The sequence below is a fragment of the Tenrec ecaudatus genome, chromosome 17 (assembly GCF_050624435.1).
Source record: "Tenrec ecaudatus isolate mTenEca1 chromosome 17, mTenEca1.hap1, whole genome shotgun sequence".
Classification (NCBI taxonomy): domain Eukaryota; kingdom Metazoa; phylum Chordata; class Mammalia; order Afrosoricida; family Tenrecidae; genus Tenrec; species Tenrec ecaudatus.
In genome coordinates this window covers 53,883,544-53,904,451 of record NC_134546.1, presented here as the reverse complement: position 1 = coordinate 53,904,451, position 20,908 = coordinate 53,883,544, and the positions used below count along the sequence as shown (strand labels likewise).

Sequence of the window (20,908 nt, the reverse complement as noted above, 5' to 3'; positions counted from 1 at the left end):
AAGCCATTTCTTAGTTGTGTGTTATGAGTCGTCAACAGATCTGAAAACAGATGCAGTGGGAATGGAGAAAGGGCGTTTCTGAGGTTTGTATTTAGTTACATCTCTTGGTCATGCATATGCTCTCTGACTAGTCGATGTAAATTTGTAGAGTGGACAATAAGAATTTTAAGCAAGTATTTGCCAGCTCTGAGCAGTGATAATAGTATTCTGCCGATACTTTTATTTGCCATGGATGGCCTATACTTGGGCTGTTTTAAGATTTTCTTTAAACACAGGAAAAATGAACACACAACTACGCAAACAAACAACAAACTGAGCAAATGCCAGAAAATAACCAATCTCTGAAAATGAAAGGTGGGATTATGTGAGACAGAAGAAAACAAAGCCAAAAATTAATTAACAAGTTATTAAAAATTGTCTCGCAAAACCCACTAAAAATATATTGCACAATGACTTTTAAGAATAACGTCAATATTTTCCAAATGCGTTGGCTGTCATCTTTACGATGAATGTGAGGTTGAAAGTACAACCAACACAAAGTATAAGCTTGTTGGCATAGCATTTGAAATCTGGCATAATTTAAGATGTTAGAACAGTGGGGAATGGGTACTGAAGAAATAGCTAGTGGAATGTGAAGACGTCAAAACCTCTAACATGAAGAACTGTTTAAAAAACAAAACCCAAACCTAAACATGACTCTTATAGAAACGTTTTTAGGAAGGGAGAGGAAGGTTAAGTCACTAACACACTGCTGGACTCCTGTGGGTTTCCGAGACTATAACTGTTTATGGGAGTAGAAAGCCCAGTCTTTCTCCCACAGAGCTGCTGGTGGTTTCGAACTGGTGACCACACAGATTGCAGCCGAACTTGTAACCACTACACCACCAAGGCTCCTTAAGTCACTAACTAGAGGGCAGGAAAAACAAAACAATAACACAACAACAACAAAATATGTTTAAGACAGAAAGAATGTGATTTTACTACTCTTGTCACCACGTGATTAACAACCTATGAGAGAATTCTGTCAGCCAAGTTCCTGTTTTCCTCCTGGTGTCTGCCTGGTTAAGGGGCTGGGGTTGCGTCTGAGGTTGGAAAAACCACGACACGGGAATGTGTTGCCTCAGGTCCACCATGTAGGCTGTGAAATTTCGAAGCTGTGTAAATAAATTATAGCCTTTTGGGAACCTGCTTCAAGGTGTCCTCATCACTCTTGCTGCCCCTGCTGCTGGCGGGCTGGAGGCGGCGGTGACAGCAGGGCGACAGCACAGCACAGGCTGCAGGCGCAGGGAGGGAGCAGAGGAAGCCCTGCCTACCTGCTGGACCAACCTGCAGAGTTGACACCCAAAGCCACACCTTCGGCTTCACCTGCGGGGTCCAGTCCTGCAAGGGCCTGGCTTGGGCCCCTTTAAAATCATTTGAGGGAAATAATGAATAATGAACAAGGGAAAACTTCTTGGGGCCACCAATGTACATCTGACCAGACCACATTCCAACCTCAAGTTAAGTATCTGACCAAGTTAAGATGGTACGCTATGCATACCTTTGCTTACCTGAGGAATTAGCTGCCCATTGAATATTTACCTTATCATTCTCCTCCCACAAAAACAAAAGGGCCCCAGAGCAATACAGCGCTCTAGCTTGAGCTAGTTCCCACTGGCTCTCAATGGGATTCTAAGAAAGGTTGGTTCCAGATGGGACCCAAAACACATTGCTACTTTGCTGGTTTACGATGTGCTCTAACTCTATTGCTGCAAGAAAACAGAAAACTCAAGCTACGTAAGCACAACAAATGGCTTAGAGTAGCCCTTATTTACATAGGCATACAGGGATGCTTTAGCTCCTATTACTCTGGTGTAAATAACCCTTTCCAAGGGCAACAGGCCATGCTTCCCTCAGCCTGGCTAATGGATGGTCCCTTCTTTTTTCTCCTTTGTTAGAGTAGTCCGAGCTGACTGTCAAAGGCAGAAGCAGCACAATACAGGTGCAATAAGACACTGCCCCTTGGTACACTTTCTTAAGAGTGCAACATAAGAAACATGATAGCAATTAAAGAGAATCGTTCAGTCTCTGAAAGGCAACTGGAAATTCCACTTAGCGGAAGAGGGTAATAAAAACCATCAGCGCTCTTCCATTACTGAACACATTACTTGGTCTGGAGAGGATTTCTCCTGGGGGGAGGGGGCTTGGATACACTTAAGCTGCTCCAAGGATTGCTCAAGGGATTAAAATCATAGGATTTGATTACCTCTTCATCAAAAGGGTCTAATTTGTTCAGGCTGAGTGTCATTTCTCATAAATTAAAGGAGCCACAAAATTATTGTTTCTGTCTTAGTCCGTGAGTGCGGTGCAGAGAGGTTCCTGAGGGTAGCCCTAGCTGCTCCTGGTCGAGTGGGCTGGTTTTTGCTTTGAGAGCAGCAAGAATCCTCTTCACATAGAACAGCAGTCATTTTGAATGGACCATATTTTGCTGTGATCTAGGCTTACAGCCAGAATTTCATAGTATGTGATATGCTAATCTGAAGTGCCCTTTACTTCAGGGAGTGCTCATAAAATTGCATACCAGGCTGATGGGCCCCACTGCTAGGCAAAACGGCTCTTGGGCCAGTGTGTCTTCAGCTATACATGACACTCTCCAGGACCTGCTTTGGCAACAATGCCTTAGGAATCCAAGTTGCATACAGGAAGGAACACAACAGGCTTCATTACAATACACACACCAGTTTCTGTCTAACGAGCAACAAATTGCGCTGACATCTCCGACAACCCGGCCAATTTTAACCGTCTGCATTGTTTAGCCTACTTTATATAGCATCTTAAGTGCTGCCAAGAATGCTAGACAGGGATATAGACGGCGTGGCTTTCAGTGCGATTTCTGCCTCTATATAACTCAACGAGTAGTTTGAGACAAGTCTTTCCATCTTAGGCAAGTAATTTTCCTCACTGGCAGAAGGAGGGATCAGTTGAGAGAACCTCTGTGGTCCTAGTATTCCAAGATGAACTCTAGGACTACTGGACTATACATTTCTCATTTGACTCCTTACCGGGTGCGTAAAGGGAAGTAAGGATGTATTTTAAATCTATGATGTTTTAGGTACTTTGTAAGATATGCGCATTTACTCTTATCTCTGCTTAAGACATTTTACCAAATACAAGACCCGTGCCATCTTTAAGGCCTGATCAGTTCCTTCCTTTTTCCATGGGACCTTCGAGCTGCTCTTTAATCCAACAGGCTTCCCCCCAACCCCCTAGATTCCTAGTACACTAAAATAGGAGTCCTGATGACACAGTGGTTAAGCGTTCTGTTGTGAGCTAAAAAGTTGGTGGTTCAAACTCAGTAGTCATTTCATGGCAGTCTCCTTCTGGAAAGATCCACATTCTTGGAAATACCATAGAGGGCAGTTCTAAACTGCCCTGCAGTGTTGCCAGGAGTTGAAATCAACTTGAAGCCATGAGTTTTGCCTAGTACACTAAAACTGTTGTATGTGCAACTATGTTTAGAAATGATCAGAACAGTTTCTCTCAATTGCAATTGTTTTGAAATTACCTAGTTTAGGAAAGCCATGATTCCAAGTAAAATAAAAAACAAACTGGTAAAGTGAGGGCAATGAATTGGGTCAAAGTCCTTACTGAGAGAGATTTTCCCAGACGTAGGCATATCAATCAAGAAATTTACAGCGCCTACCAGACACGTCTGACAAACTATTGCTGGCTTTTCATCTACCACCCTTTACATTGTGTTTGTCTGAACACGCGTGTGCTCCTGCAACAGGGAAATCATACAAAGACTCATTATTTTCTACAACCACAGAAATTAACATTGTGCTAAAAATGTATCTTAATAAAAAATATCATTTCTCAAATCAACAGTAGTAGCTCTGATGAATAACTAAATCTTCTAAGTCTTTCCTAGCTGCAACTATCTCAACTATACTGAATCTAAAATTGCCACATATAATCTGGCTGGCAGAATCTATATGATGAAATTAATGTGACCGGAAAGAGAAACTGAATGCTTAGGTAACGGTCTAAATTCTCTTTTGTAATTGTTAAGTATGGAGAACCAATAAGTAAAGCATGTGGCTCAGATGGAAAGTTACCAATACCAAATTAAGTATGAAAACTACCACCGCAAGATAAATAGTTTCTATTTTGAAGAAAGGATTCCCTGGAGCAAGTTATTTAGAAAATTCAAGAATACATCAGAAAATTCTGCTTTTTCAAATTCCCATTGCTATTTCAAGCCAATCTCTGACAGATTCTTGTATAAAAATAAATGAACAGGAAAGAAGAAGTAAAAGAAAAACATAGATAACCACAGAGCTGATGATCAGACTTCCAATTAGCACAGTCCTGTCCTGTTATTTAGATTTGGGACTCTCAAATGGTAAAACAAACAACAGACAGACACATTCAGGAGCGTCTTACACCTTATTTGAGAAAGCAGAGACCCAAAGATAGTGGAGATATAGTGATAATTTGTACAACAACAAACCCACTGGCTTCATTCATATTAGAAAAGGCGTTTATGAGGTAGTATTATAGCTTGCTTATTGGAAGAATCTACTTTTCATGTGGCTCACTGACTTCTCTCTTTACGTTGAAATCTAGGTAAAGCTGTCATGCAAGCGAATGCATCTGTGAAAGGCACAGTCGTAGACATACGTCCATTTACGAAGTCTGTCTTCTCCATGCATGGTGGTATGAGCACGGGTACAAAGACGGAAAGTAGACTGTGCCTGCCCTGGAAAGATTCCAAGCCAGGAGGGTGACTACTAGATGTGTTCAAAGAGCCTGCAACAGCAGGCGGGGTCAGCTAAGTGCATATAAAGAAGTACTGAGAATTGGGAGGGGTAAAAATGGGAAGCAGGCGTCAGACAGTGTAAGATATGACAAAATAATAAGAATTTATAGATTATCAAGGATTCATGAGGGAGGGGTAGCGGGGAGGGAGGGGGAAAATGAGCTGATACCAAGGGCTCAAGTAGAAAGAAAATGTGAGAATGATGATGGTAACCAATGTACAAATGAGCTTGACACAATGGATGGATGGATTGTGATACGAGTTGTACGAGCCCCCAATAAAATGATTAAAAAATAAGGGAAGTAGGAAAGCTTGGAGGAGGAAATAAGGTTTGCAGGAAGATTAGAATTTTGAGATGTAGAAATAGGAAATTGGGGGGAAGAAGACATGTGTGCAGGAGAGAGAGTCCCATGAAGGGAATAAGGGTTGGGCAGCTGGAAGGCAGTGAATAGTCACCATTTAAAAATACACAATAGAGAAGAAAAATGGGTGTAAAGAATTTTGGAAGAGTTTGAATATGATTTGGTAAGCAATGGGGAGATACTGGGAGTCTTAAAAGCCTAAATAACCACAAACTATGTATTTCTTCCCACCATATATTAATCATCTCACTGCCTTTGAGTCACTTCGGATTGCCTCTGCAAGGTTTCCAAGGTAACAACATCATCTTTTCTCCCGTGGAGGCGGCTGGGTTTGAACCAATACTCTTGTAGTTAGCAGCCCCATACCTCGCCCACAGTGCCACCAGGCACCTAAGGCTAAATTAGGCAACCCAGCAGGCACACGCAGGTACGGAGACCTCAATCCTACCTATGGAGGGTAATCAAATGACAGGGAAGAGGCCAGTCCACAAATACGGGCCACAGGGGAGGGAACAGGAAGAGAGGCACAGAACCAAGGTACTGTCATTTGTGTTCTAGCTATCCTGCAGCTGAATAGTTCATGCTATCCAAATGCTCTCACTCACGGCTGTCGAGTCTCTGCGGATTCATAGCGACCCCCTGTGGGCCACAGCAAACAGACTGTTTACAGGAGCAGAGAGCCCAGTCTTTCTCCCAAGGAGCTGCTGGTGGGTTTGAACTGCCTATTATGCGGGTCACAGCCCAGTGGGTAACCACTACAGCACCAGGGCTAAGGTTTTAAGATGATGAAAAGTTTTAACTTCTAGTGAGGCCTCACGCCTACACTTCACTCCAAATTCCAGCTATCTTTGGTATTTAAAGTCAACAAAATTCTTGGACCACAGGAAAGGTTGGGGTTAGGAACTGCAGTTTAAACATAGATGCATGGCAGAAGGGCCTGCCCTATGCTAAGAACTCCTGAGCTAAAGCAATTCATCTAATAGAGATGAAGGAGCAGGAAATACTATGCCATCCATAAAAGGAAATAAAATCTAGCGACATTTTAAACAGCAGCATTATGACAGCTCTGTATGAGGGGGCTTTACAAAGTTCACAGAAAAATACCATTCTCCTGTAATTCCACTTTCCCCCTGAACTTCTTGAAGTCCCCTTGTATGTGTACATACAGATAGATGATGTGTACACACAGGCTATTTACCTCATGATCGTGAGCCGCCTGCCGCGCTGCATCTGAAATACGAACGAAGAGAACACTAGATTAAGAAGTAAGAAAAAAGAAAACAATAGCAAAACTCAAGTACATGCATGTGTCAAATTACAAAAACTGTTGGTATATGCAGACTCTCACAACACATAATATTTTTCTTTATCATCTACCCAGTTGGTCAGCAAGTGTTAAAGGGAAACCCATAGGCCGATTATACAATTAGGCACAGAAGAAATAGACACAGGTTGTCCCCGATGAGGGGGATACTGTGGGATGGAGGACAGAAAATACACACTGAAGGTCATCTGGTACACGATCGTTTTAGCAGGTTTTGTGCTCCAGTTTGGAGAAGATGCGATGGTTATGGAGTTGACAGGTGAGTTGTGGATGGGGCTTCTTGGCAGGTTTTCCTGAGGGAGGAGAACGAAGTCATACTCCTAGGTGTGTGACAACAAAAGGAAAGATCCACGAAGACACAGATCTTGTCTTCCTTGTTTACTGCCACACCCTGGATGCCCAGGAGGGAGTTTGATCTTTGAAAATAAATAAAGAAGATATTCCTACAAATGACAGCAAACTTGCTGGGTATTAAACGAGCCATTTCCGAAGCCGGAATAAGGGGTACTCACTCCATCAAGAAAGACAAAACAGGAATGGAAGGCCTCCCTTGGACCCTGAGCACTGAACCGATTAGATCCAGAGACAGCTATGGCACCAGGGAAGCAGCAGCAGCGGCACCAAGAGCACAAGGCAGAGCAGCAGCCAAGTGCCTTCAGGCAGGAGTTTCCACAGGCACTTGACTAGGGGAGCTCGATTTGCTGGTCCACAGAGCTAGAGACAGACAGTTCTGAGGCTTAAGGCAGAGTGGGATGTCTTTTGGGTATTTGTCAGCAGGACTCAAGAGCTTCCTAACTCTCGCCCAACCAGGGCAGAGGTCAAGGGGCAGCATGACTGAGAAACCAAGGGCCAGAGAGAGGTCTACCTGCTGGTACAGCTAAGAGGTGCTCCTGACAGGAAGGACTGTACCTTAAGCATTGTGTGATCCTGTGAGCTTCGCCAGTACACTCCATAAATTGTGAGTATTGTCTGTTGAGTTCAAGGTGGCCACTGAAACAAGAGACTGACCCCAGCAGGGCAGATGGTGGGAAGGACCAGTTGGGGTGAGAGTGATAAAGAAGGCTGGAGGGTGGATGTACGTCTGAGCTCTGCCTCGCGGCCACCCATGTGCCTTGGGCTGATGTTGAGCGTGTGTCTTTCTCCTTATGAAGTCAGAGGAGGTCACATTCTTACAGCTCCCCCGGTACCACTCTGACGGGACCTCAAAGCTCAGCTGCCATACCCTGAGCTGCCCCTGCGGCCTTGGCCTTAACTTGTTTAGCAGATCCCGTCGGAAGGCCCCGTTTCGATTAGATTTTTTTGAAGGGACCCCAAGGAGACTAAGACAAGGGTGTTATTGAGAGAACTTGTCTGCAGCCATCCACCGTTTGCAGAGGCATGCCGACACATGCTGTGTTTGGAATAAATCTGAGTTATGTATGAACTGACTCATGAAGCATTATTTTTGGCTTACCCTTATACAAGAGGAAGTGTACAATCAGTGTTTTTTGAAATGGATGCATACATGAATGAGTGAAGGAATGAATGAGAAGGAGGGTCACTGGAAGATGACAGACATGGTCCAAGGAAAGCACAGACATAGCAATACAAGGCAAGGAAAAGGCTATGTAGTTTAGTAGACATGTGCCCAGTAGAAAATAAAGAACGTAAATTGGGAATTGGGAAAAATGGGAGCAGACAATGAATATGCCATTTTAAAGCCCAATTGGTGACATTGGATACAGAAACCAATTAAAATTTGTAGGACGAGAGCAACATTATTTTACTAGAATTCCAAGATGACACTTCTAAGTAAGCAGTCCTCAACCTTTGGGTCGAATGACCCTTTCACAGGGTCACCCAATTCAAAACAGTCGCAAAATGACAGTGATGAAGTAACAATGAAAACGATGTTATGGTTGGGGGGGGGGGTGTCACTGCAACACGAGGAACTGTATGAAAGGGTCGCGGCCTGAGGAAGGCTGAGAACCACTGCTCTAAGTGAATGCGAGCTAACACGGAAACAGATTTTTAATGCTTTACCACTCGAACAGTTGACTTTCTGACATTCTTTTACGCACAACAAACATAAATACATTCAGTTCTGATACCTTGTCTGTGAGATTTGCCTTTCTGCCGATCCTGGGTTTTCCTGTTGAAGACCTTATATGCCTCAGTCTTCTGATACTGTTCTAGCTCCTTCATGTACCGCTCCTTATCTTTGTCGGCTTCATCAAGGTAACGCTGGGGGTGGGGAGTAGAATTATTTTCAAGAAATAGAAAACAGTATGTGATAAAAATATCAATGACCGACGAAGGGACTTCAAATAGTTTATGGAAAACTGCATGAAAGGCAATGAAATCTTTCCAGAGAAATTTGAAGACCCATTGTGTTCTGGTGCCCTGGGGGCTGGTCGCGTGCTGGGCTGCTGTCTGCAGGGTCGGCAGTGCAAAAGCACAAGGACTCCGTGGAAGAAGGATGAGGCTTCCCACTCCGGTAAGTTTAGCCTTGGAACCCCAGCTCTACTCTGCCCTCGTGTTGAAGAACCCAGGCTAACGAGAGCATGCAGAGAAATGAGCACAGACAGTAGCTTTGAGAGGGAAGGAGAAAAACAAGAATTGTACCAAGAGGGTAAGATATAATCAAAGAAAGAGTTGATTCTGACTTTCTGGACTATTTATTGTTTTCTTCCATTTTAATGAAGACTGATTTTTTTTTTGACATTTACTTTCATAAAAAAAATCATGGGATATAATATAGCCTCTAAGCCTACAGATAGAAACTCCACCAGGCTTCTGGAGGTCTGACTCCCACCCAGACATACTGAGCTTTCCAGGGGAAGGGATGGAATATTCTAAGAGCATGATCTCATATATCAATTGGCCTTTTAAGAGCCTAAAGAGTAAAGCACTAAAGCTGGAGGGACAGAAAGTATGTAAAAGGGAATGATCTCATCCTATGGCCTCAAAATGGACTACTTTGAGAAAGCCTGTATCTACATGCTTTGATGGCTTTGTGCTTTGTTCTATTAATTATTTAAGTGAAGTTCATTGATCTACCAGGATTATTTTGTTTAATGCCTTGTCCTTTTCGTTCATTCATCAAGTGTAAGAAATTAGTTATAAAAATACTGGTTGAACACCACGCAATCTTATGTTAGAAAGCTTGTCCCACAAGAGTAAGGGCATCCAAGTGGCTGGAACTGACACAATATGAGCATCAAAACTGTTGATACAGCAACACATTATACATACCTTAGAAAGAAATGTAGACTCTTCTGTTCATACCAGTATAAAATAGAAAAATAAACACATAAATAGGGGGGAAAAGGGCTTTTTTGCATTGAGTGAATTGCTGAAGGCCTTCTGAGGAATGTAAGGGAGGCACAGGAATAGAAAAATAATTTTGTAACCATCACGGCAAGGGCTGGATCAGGTAAGAATCATCAACAGATGTTAAATCTGTGGGTAAATTTGAAGTAGCACGGGCTATTTGCATGTTCTTTAAGCATCTCCTCACAGATTGCTTATTTATCAGGCAGGATATCAAAATTCGCATCGACACTAGGGAACCAAAGGACACTGTGTGTCTCCATATGTAATATCCCGAGCAGGACAACCTCTGACCAGAAATTCAAGGCCTCAATCTAATCACGAGGAAACAGACAAATACAAGTGATGAATTTTCTATGAAAAAAAGGGGAGGGACTATATTCTGAAAGCTATCACTGTTACAGAAAACAGATTATAGAATATTCCAGATTAAAGGAGGCTAGACACTTGACTGCCAACCGCAACACATGACCCATGACTGGAAACTTCACTGGAAGAGAAAAGAATGCTTTAAAGGAATGCTGTTAGGTTGCCTGATAAAATTGGAATCTGAGTGGCATATTACACAGAAATGTTGTATTAATTTAAAACTATTAAGTTGCCAACTGGACTGTGGCTCTGTAAGAGATTATCACTATTCTTAGGAAATATACACAGATCTTACAGGGGTAAAAAGGGCCATGACCTATATAATTTACCTTCCAAGGATTCAGAAGAAATTGTGTGTGGTTTATGAGTATGTATGAGAACGAGATAGGGCAAGTGAATTAGAAGGCATGTGAAGATGGAGAAATGAGATCAATCAGGTTAATAAGAAATTGATTCATGCAAAATGTATTTGGATGTTCTCTGTACTGTTTTAATGCTTAAAATCATCAGTACATTTGAAGTTAACTTCAGAGAAAAATTAAAGCAAACCAAACCAAACAAAAACCCTATCCTAACTAATACTGGTTGGCCAGGAGCCTTGGCGGCACCGTGGCTACGCCCTGGGCTGCTATCTGCAAGGTCAGCAGGTTGAAACCACCAGCTGCCCTTTGCGAGAGCTGTGCGGCTTTCTACTCCCGCACGGAGTCGGTCTTGGAGCCCTTAGAGGCAGGTCTCCTGGGCCTGCAGGGCTGCTCTGAGTTGGCATCAACTCGCTGGCAGTTGCATTTGAGCTTTTTGGTTGAACTAACATGGAGGCCCCCTGGCACAATCAAGGTTGGGCACTAACCGACAGGTAGGCAGTTGTTCCTCAGCCTGGTGAAAGCTCCTGTGAGCACGACAGCCTAGGAAACCCGATGGGACAGTTCTGCTCCGTTCAAACAGACTTGACCACACCGAACAACACGGCTACTACAGGCGATGCTACCCCTGGAGAGAGCTACTGCTATTTTCACTTCTGTTCTTTATATATATGCTATTCCATTGTCAGAAAAACACCAACAAAAACCAATTTAAACAATGTATGCATTGATTTGCAACAGAAAGCAAAAAGCAACCGATGTGCTATTTAGAGATCATCCTTGTGTTCAGCCAACACAATGGGAAATATACACTGCACTCTACTAGCGTGCTGACACAAACATAACGCTTCAAGTTGCAAATCAATCTGACCTCTTTGAAAATTTTAAATTCAACTAATTCCAATGAGATAATTTTTTCAATTTGGTTTAAATTTGGAATCCTTTCTTAAAGATGATTTAACAGTGTAAGCTATAAAAGAAATGTAGGTACCTTTCAAATGCTGGGAACTTGAACTCCAAATCTCCCCCATGATCTTTATCAGCACTGCATTTATGCCGAGTCAGCCCCTCCGACTGCATTGTCATTAATCCCCCGCACCCTAAATCTCTCTAACAAGTAGGTTTGTTTCCGTTTGAACACTGAAGGGTTAATACCTGCTTTTGAGGAGAGTGGCTCTTGCTTTATGTTTCATGCTAGTTCAAATTTGCCAAAACTGTAGTTTTACACGAATTATTACAGCAACAAAACAAAACGGAAAGAATTATTAAAGCAGTGAAATATTTTTCTTAAACTTTTAAAAATAATTATAGAATCTTATCAAATGACTCTTTGGAATTTTTTTTCTCATTTAATGCATGACATTTCCGGCTTAACTCAGTGGAATGCATACTGTTGCTCATGTGAACCAGATCAAGTGGGACTGCTCGGGTTGAGGGGACGAGGGGTCTGAGGCCCCTTAGGAGGTTCCACACAGCCCTGCAGCGGACCGTGGAACAATTCACCACTGCAGTCCTGGGGGAAAGAGCAATGATGGGGTCTGCCACGGTGGTCTCCCAGGCACTACTGCACCCAAACAGAGACTCTACCATCGATCCTCTTCTTCTGGGCTTTCGGACAGGTGCTCCTTTTGAAAGAGAACAGATCAAGCCAAAGATCGAGAATTTGAGCAATTACCTGTTTTTCCTCAGGAGGCAGTTTACTCCACTCATTGCCCAACATCCTGGTGATTTCTGGAAATGGGACCTCTGGTCTCTTTGCTCGAAGCTGCTCACGACGCTCGTTCATGAAGCGAACATATCCTGTAAGGGGGGACTTGGGGGCATTGGTGTCTCGAAGGGGTTTCTTCCTCTTTCTTCCTTTGGACCAGCCTCCTCGTTTACTTCTTTGCTGCAAAACAAATCATAATTAAAAAGTAAAAACCAAACAACAACAGACCCCAATATAACACTATAAAAACAAATACCAACAAACGAAGCAGGTGAAGAGTTGCATTTTCCTACACACACAAGACACTGGGTTTTCAAAGCTCTCCGAACCAGTCACGATAATTGAATTTTCACTCACAGACTGTGCACTTGTTGACCTGCTTCTGTTCCACAGTACACACTTGCTGCATTTTGTGCTACATCCCAACAGATAAGAATAAGGATGCTAAGATCACCTAAGATTTGACCTTCATAAACACTTCACAGGTGCTGGCTCCTGGTAGAGAACCGTCTCCCTGAGGGGTGCAGCGGCACACACAGTGCTGTGCCAGCACAGAGGACCACAACAAAATGCCGCAACGTGCGCGGGGCAGAAATGGAAACTAACTGTAGCACAGGGAAGAAAAATAATTCATCAAGGGTGTTCTCACTGATACCCATTTAAAGACTAGTTCATGTCCCACAGCAGAGAGCAACACTTTCAGTATCTAAGTCTTAGATACTATGCATAGCTTAGAAGAGGTTTGAATCCGTTGGAGTGAATCCAGATTACATTACTTCGCTAAAGACTTTTTAAACGGACGGAGGTACAACTGGAATGGAAAGCTCTGATGCTTCACCACAGCCTTTTTCCTCCTTCCTTCTAAATGCAATGCCTGGTACATCGTATTTTTAGTTCATCACTTAATAAACTATACATAACCTATTCCGTTAATAAAGCGTTACACATATAAGAATTCTTGGTTCAGAGAAAAGGTAAGATCTAACTATTAATTATGTCACTGTACAAATGACAATAATTTTTAACTGGATGAAAAATGGTGTATTTGGTACTAGTTTAGTATAAACTTGGTAACATTAAAGCTACTCTAAGAATTTTAAGATATTTTAAAATTACTGTTATCTTTAAAAATGCCAAAACAGATTAAAAAAAACCCTTTATAATAAGAAAGACGACAAAATTCAAGGGTGTTTGTTACTTTTATCCTGGTTACAAAGAAGAATGAAAAAGACAACATATTAAGTCAACTGTGAAGGCCACTAATAAGAAGACAGCTATCCTGGCTGATCTAGAACCTTCTAAAAATTACAGAAAGGTTTTCTCCTATGGGAGGGCAAATGACGTGGCAAATGGTGTGAATCTTTTGGACACATGTGGCCTTGGTGAGCAGAGTATGGCCTTGAATATGTGTGGCCTGCTGGTGCATCACCAATTATCTTTTGAATGAAGTCATTCTCTCACTTAATAAGCATTTGTTGACTATATATACTGTAGGTGGTTTATTTCTTAGGCATGTGAAAAAGCTGTCTCGGGGGGCGGGGGGAACTATGGAAAATAAGAAAAAACCATCAGAAATATTGTAGGTATCAACCTAAGAAGGGGAGAGTCGGTGATAACACTCCGGACTCCTTCGGAAGCCGAGGCCGGTAACCGCTTACCTCATCTTCAGGCCTCTGCTCCCCGACGTCTGCTGTATTTGATGCCTCGTTCGGAAGCAACTGACCTTGGGAAAGATCCTCCACACATTCTGGATTGTTGGCGGATGGGGTGGCTCCACTGTTATATGGAACCTCTGGGTGGGTTAACCTAAGAGTAGCAGATCAACAGCATTCAAGCACACAGTTTGTTATGATTCAAGACACATTTTACTGCCAGCAAAAGTACACATCACTCTTGGAACTGATTTCCCCACTATGATCTGTGTAAATGTAAACCATGTCTCCCTAGAACAGTGTTTTAAAAACAGTTCGTGTTTGATTTAACCAGATCAGTTTCATAAAGCCTCCTATCAAAACTAAGAATATTACTTTTCCCCAATTAAATCTTCCCTCAACACAGCCTTTGCATTTTAGCTCTGAGCAAGAATTCGAGTTTAATATGCTACCTTTTATGTATCTCTAAGGTAAAAAGAAAACTCCATCAATGGAGAAGAAAAGGAAGGGGAGTTGTAGAGGCCGTTTGTCTCCTCTCCAAGAAGAGTTCTTGGAAGGCACGAGAAATCTGTTCCGGTCTACATCATAGGTGATGTTTTCCTTGGACTGTAGTGCCTACTGACAGATCATCTAGGAGCAGTATTGTCAACCTCGGTAAGCTCAGGTGTGGAATGTTAATGAATTGCAGGTATTCTTTTCGGCCACATCCCTCATTACGTTCTAGATGAGCTAGCAAACTAGCTCTCACTCTTAAACAAAGTGGACGCAGGTACAGAAGATGACAGTAGGGCCTTTGACTGACTGACTAACATAAGTGACAAACAAAATGGATAAAAGGCTATACCAAGTGCTAGGGAGTTCTGTCTGCATCTTTCTGGTGCTGGGGCTTGGGAGCAGGGAAGGTGAAGGTGGCAGGAAGGTAAATGGAAGAATAATGTGCACTCATTTTTTTTCAAAGAACACATATTCCTTAGGGTTGTAGGCAAGTCATTACAGTGGCATATAAACTCCATAGTGGCAAGGTAGAAGGTATAGTGTATTTTATGTACCTGGAAATAAAGTTAAGAAAGATTTCAGAGAGGAGGTCGAGAAATGAACAGGTACAATCGGTATGCAACATTGTTCCAGGCAGAAAGATCAAGGTCTCATAGAAGAAATGGAAACTAATCAAATTAAGCGAGACTGAAACAAATTAAGCGAGAGACAAAAGGCGCAGAGAAAGGCAACAGTAGACAGGGTAGAGAGGAAGGGATAGAGCTGAGAGATACTACTGAGACAGAAGGAAGATAACTTAGTGACTGGCGGAAAATAATCAAGGAAAAGTCCCAAGGTAATTCTGAAGTTTCTAGATTGGGTGATGATGTTCTACTAATAAAGAGAAGGACAGGATATGGATACATCTACCTAGGATGCGTGTATATGTGCAAAAGAGACAGAAAGGTGAGAAATGAGTGAGCTCTGATAACAGGAAGCCCAGCTGCATCACCAAGGTTGGTGCCATCGACTGCAGTAACTGCATGGTGTTGCTCCATTGGGGGCTGGCCAGCATCCACCATGAGCCACACCTCTCAGTCAGTACTTCCTTGTCCCACCCCTGAAACGCCTCCCCGCCTTCTTTTCCCTTCACCAGGGCTGAGACCCTCCTCTCTGCCCAATGGCCTAGGCCCACCTATCTGTACCTTGACGAATATGAGTTACTGTACTGGGTGATGGGTGACACTAACTTCAGGGATGACACTCCCTTGGCAGCACTTCCACTTGTGGTGCTGGCCCCCGCATTGCTGGCCCTGGGCTCATTTTGGTATCCCACTCTTGGGGAATGACGGAGGAGAGTTTATGCACATACCATTTCACGCACCTCCCATCCAGCGATGCCACTGGCTACATCTGAACTGCTCAAGAGACATGTCCTGAGAGAACAGGAATGAAGACAGACCCTAGATATGAGTGTCTGAAGGAGTGGGCCCATGAAAGTCAGGGGCAGTGCTGCATATTCTGCAGACAGTGATCAGAAATGCCAGCACGGACCTCGACGGCACACGGTCATTATAGGAGCAAGTGTTAGGAGAGTCAGAGCAGAAAGACTTTTAAGAAGGAGGGGGCAACCAATCCCAACATTGTCGATGTCAAATAAAATATGCTACCAATGATTTGCTTACATCAGTGTCAATCTTAGAGAGCATAGTTCCAGTGGAATTATGGACAAGAAATGGATAAGAGATGAATGTGTAGAAAGTATACTTACTTGATCACCTCCTAAAAAATCAGAATAGTTGTTTTTGAGCAAAAGGTCTCTATTTTTCAGGTGCTTTCAAAAGTCTGTGAGAAAAGCTGTTAAATCAATGCTCAGCACGTTCTCTGAAAAGAGTTGCAAACAGAGATGCAGTTTGATCTTAGCAGTGTGGTTTCTTCCAAACATTCAATCACTTTGGATGTCTTTGGCAACTTGCTTTCACTGTCAATCTTACTTCATTTGTGCTAATAACGAGTGTTAAATTATTCAGTCTTGCACATGCTCATGTCAGTGATACATAAACAGAAGTCGGTTTGGAAAACAGCACCTATCCTCAGAATACCAGACCAAAGCAGGAATAACTCAAAAGAGCAAGCTCAAGTGTGTCACAGGTCATAAAGATGACAAGCAAGATAAAGATCAAGGAGCAGGGTGGGAATGCCTTTTGTTACTATGGCAATGTTCCAAGTCACAGCCACCAGCACCTTCCATTTGTGCCCTGGAACTTAACACACCCTCTGGTCTACTCAAGGTCATTAGTTAGGCAGTCCTTCCCTCTCTCTCTCTGGTGGCATAGTGGTTAGGAGTTGGGCTGCTAACTGGTTCAAAATCACCAGCTGCGCCAAAGGGTAAAGATGTAGATTTCCACTCCCATAAAGAACCACAGCCTCAGAAATCCAGAGGGAAAATTCTACTCTGTCCCTTAGGGTCGGGATGAATTGTATTCTATTTCATGGCAGTTAGTTTGAGGTGTGTTTTGTTCTGTTTCAAGTAGTCTAATTTCCCTGGCCCCTAATTTTCTAATCTTTGTTTTAAAGTGATTTTTGACTGTTTGGTCTCATACAGATGATTTTTTAAAGGTACATACTACTTGTGGATGGCATTTTTATTTTATGAGGCAATCTGTTATTTAGTTAAGAGGTAACTTCACAAACTAGTTTCAGATCAAGGTATAAAGAAGACTATCTCAGGACATCAGGTTTGGGGAGTGCTCCAGTCTCAGCTGGTCCAATACTTTAAGAATCTGAGGTTCTGTCTGAAGTGGTAGCCAGGCAACACCTAGTTCCTCTGGTTTCACGGTAGATGGGGATGCAGCTTGTGTAGTTAGATCATTGTTTCCCAAAGAAGGTGACACCACCTACTGGGGTGCTGGCTCTACCCGGGGTGAGGGGGTGCATAAGCAGATGCTTATACTTTACTCTGGATTATGGGCTATAGGATACGTTTTTGATTGTTGGAGGGTGCTGAGTAATTTTTTTTTGGAAAAGGCGGTGGGTGGTAAGCCACATAAGTTTGGGAACTATGGAATAGATTAATCCTGTAATTTAGTTCTTTTGAGACTTTGGTTTTTTCTCTTTTGCAAGGATGAGTAAAAACAATAGTTGAATCTTTGATGAGTGCTTACAAGTTTTTAAAAATGGCAAACACTACACACCAGACATAAACTTAAGCCAATTGACCAAGTTGTCCCATGAGACTATGGCCTTAAGTCTTCAGACCAAGAAGACCAATCCCATAAGGTGGTTTGGTAAACCCACCCACCACCACATACACACCGACATATACGAGGTTCATCTCTGTTGTAAGGCGCTTTGAGAATTCATTTTTCTTTATTGCTGAGTAGCATGCCACTGGATGCTTTGAGCATGTTCTACTTATCTGTCCATCCCACAGAGGGCAATTAGACTGCTGTCAGCCTTTTGCTGTTGTGCCCAGTGTTGCAATGAACAGAGCTATCCTCTTACACTTATCCTAAAGGAGCGCTGCACTCAGACGCTTGTTGAGGCCACCAGGGATCTCCATGTGAAACAGTCATTGTCCCAGTCTCCACCTTATCTGGTTTACCAGACTGGACCGAAAAAAAAAAAAAAGAAAAAAAAAAGAAGCTTTCTTTACTTGGTTTCCAGAACCCTACACTCCTGTTCTCTGAGAGCATTTGAGCAATCAGCGGCCACTGCGTTGAGTCTGACTCCCAGGGACAGCGGTGTGCCAGAGCAGAGCTGTGTTCCACACACAGGGTTTAAGCACACTACCAGCACTTTCTTTAGAGGCACTTCTATTAGCAGCTGTGTGTTTAATCGATTGCAGTACACAGAGCCCACACTGCCATCGCAGCCACTCCTATCAATCCCCTTATGCTGGTTTCTCCCTTCATCTTCCATTCTCAATGTCGGAGCCTCCCCAAGCTCAGTGTTCCACTCTCTTCTCTTTGCTATCCACACAGTTCTCATTACTTTAACGATTTCACTAAACCTCATGGTTTTGAATATGAGCTATATGCTGGTGTCCCCACATTTCTTGTTCAGAATGAAAGCCAAAGTGCTTACTCTGTGCCATCTAAAAGGCCCTATATGATCTTCTTCCTTGGGACTCAAAGTATGGGTCTTACATTAGCAGCTCTGGAATCACCCATGAGAAGCACGTTGGAAATGCAGACTCTTTGATCCTACTGTAAGATCTTCAGGCACTTCATACGCATCTTCAAGTTTGAGAAGCACTGATGTAGCCCTCCATTGCCCCTTCCCCTTGTGTACTGTGCTTTAAGCTACACTAGTCTCCTGGCTACTTCTAGTAAATAATAACATCCCAGCTTCAAGGTTTCCATACTAGAATGATATTCAGCTGAGAATAACACCCCCCACCCCACCCCCTGCCCCAGGTAAGTGTAACCTCACTTGCTTTCAGGTGTTTATTCAAGTCGCTTTCTCACTAAAGTCTTTTTTTGCCAGTCTATCCAAGTATTCTTAAATGTTTCCTATATCCCCTCTCTGCTTTCATTTTCAGTTTAATAGTTGTTTTTACTTTCTAACATAGTATGTATGAGGGTTACCCCCCAAACCCAATGCTCATTTGTGTTTTGATGTGAGGGGGATAGTGCATTTGGAGTTGATTCCACCAGGTCAGACTGTTAATCAAGCACTCTTTTTAGAGGTTCTGAAAAGATTGCATAATAGTGTGTGACAAAAAAGGCCTGATTGATGCCAGACAGGGGACTGGTTTTGCCACTGCAACAATGCACCTGCTCACGCAGCCAACTTAGTGCGCCAGTTTTGGGCAAAAAAAAAAAAAAAAGCATGCCTCTCTTGCCACATGCACCTTACTCACCTGACCTAACTCCATGCAACTTCTTTTGTTTCTGTGAATGCAGACGGACATGAAAGGGCAGAGATTTGAAGACATAGAAGAGGTAAAGAAAAAAATGAGGGAGGTGCTCTCAACCACACAAACAGATGAGTTTGAAAAATGTTTCCAAGAATGGAACAGCTGATTTGAAAAATGAATTAAGTACAATTGAGAGTACTTTTAGGGTGATATAGTTGTTTTGTAAAACAAATTTAGTACATAGCTTTGGGGTGTGTGTGGGGTGTGTGTGTGTGTGTGTGGGTGTGTGTGAGTGAGTGATTCTGGTATTTTTGGTATCACCTCAGATGTTACTCATTCACCCTGTTTATTATCTAACTTGCTAAATAAAATTTCAGCTTTACAGGGGCCTACGTTTCTGTTTGGATCACTGCATCGACAGTATCTGGCACATAATGGATATTCAAAAACTTTTCACTGAATGAACTGCATTTACTAACGAGGTGGCCTTTAGAAAAGTCTCAGAGAACAGTTTCATCTGAGTAGTGAGGTCCCCAGGCAGATATTAATGAAGTGAGAAATGAATGTGAGGGAAGGAAACTGAATTACAAAGTATAATCTATTTTTCAGAGTGCTCTAAAGAATATTAAAATAATTCATTTTAGGGATTAGCTACCATTTCAACATATTACAGAATACATTTATTCTTTGCCAAGTAATTTCCAAATATGCAGGGGAGATCACAAACTTCAACTGAAACAAACATTTCCTCCAAGGGAAGAGATGGGCTAATTGCTATTAACTCTTTTCTGCATATTTTTTCAGATCACAGAAACAGGTAAAGACCAAATAAAATAAAAAAATAAAAAAGGTGTCAGTTAAAATCCCTAGGTAGTGAATTAAAACCAAAATCATCTGATCTTTTAATAAAAACTGATGTTGGGGACATGAACGATACATTAAAATTGGTGGCAATTGAAACAGAAAATGTTATTTGTTTTTCAGAGCTACTCCTTTGGCAGGCATTTCCTCAGCGGAAATTACATGATTCTCTAATTGGAAGTCCCAAATGTTTGTTCGATCGCATTAACTGCTGAATCAGTTGCCCAGGAAAACCCACCAAACCTGCATCACTGAGTTGATCCTGATCTTACATAGGACAGAGAAAACTGCCCCATCGTTTCCAATGCTCTAAATTATCTCCCTCAGAGTGGCTGATGGGCAAGGTTCATTTTATAGGGTCTCAATGCCAATGCGTTAACCCTGACTCATAGCAACCCTCTGGGACAGGGATGGTATAGCAGGCTATGTATTGGGCCTGCTAATCACAAGATCAGCAGTTTGAAACCACCAACCGCTCCTTGGGAAACAGATGAGGATCTCTACTGGAAAGACTCACAGGGACCAGAGACTGGCAGAGATGGCTGAATGCAGATTACAAAGGACTTTTCCATGGCTGTCTGTAAAAAGCCCAAGAAATGCCTCTTATTCTCATATAAATGGCTTCTTTAGCACCCCATGCCTGTTCTAGTGTAATGCCCACGCAGAGCTCACCCAGCTGTGCTCAGGTCATTACTCTCCTTGGCGCCATCTTCATCTGCAAAAAGGGGAGGCAGGGTGGAACTGGGCATCAAGTTTTCCATCTCTGTGAAAGGAGGAGAGAAAGAAAAAAAATTAATGGCTCAATTACTTCCAGTTCAAGTTCCA

The 20,908-nt window shown here is 42.6% G+C and overlaps 1 protein-coding gene across 2 annotated transcripts in view; it reads right to left on the bottom strand.

The window, feature by feature from the left end:
- HMG20A (high mobility group 20A) overlaps positions 1 to 20,908 on the bottom strand; it is an 89,835-nt gene that overhangs the window by 8,160 nt on the left and 60,767 nt on the right. The window contains exons 1-6 of one of the 2 annotated variants that reach the window (XM_075535963.1): positions 20,756 to 20,846; positions 15,734 to 15,797; positions 13,894 to 14,041; positions 12,203 to 12,415; positions 8,578 to 8,710; positions 6,362 to 6,393 (exon numbers count right to left, since the gene is read on the bottom strand). In XM_075535963.1, the coding sequence (XP_075392078.1) occupies positions 6,362 to 6,393; positions 8,578 to 8,710; positions 12,203 to 12,313 (276 nt within the window). In that variant the 5' untranslated portion in view covers positions 12,314 to 12,415; positions 13,894 to 14,041; positions 15,734 to 15,797; positions 20,756 to 20,846. Of the gene's footprint in view, positions 1 to 6,361; positions 6,394 to 8,577; positions 8,711 to 12,202; positions 12,416 to 13,893; positions 14,042 to 15,733; positions 15,798 to 20,755; positions 20,847 to 20,908 lie in introns of those variants that run through there. The other variant, XM_075535962.1, reaches the window with a different exon arrangement.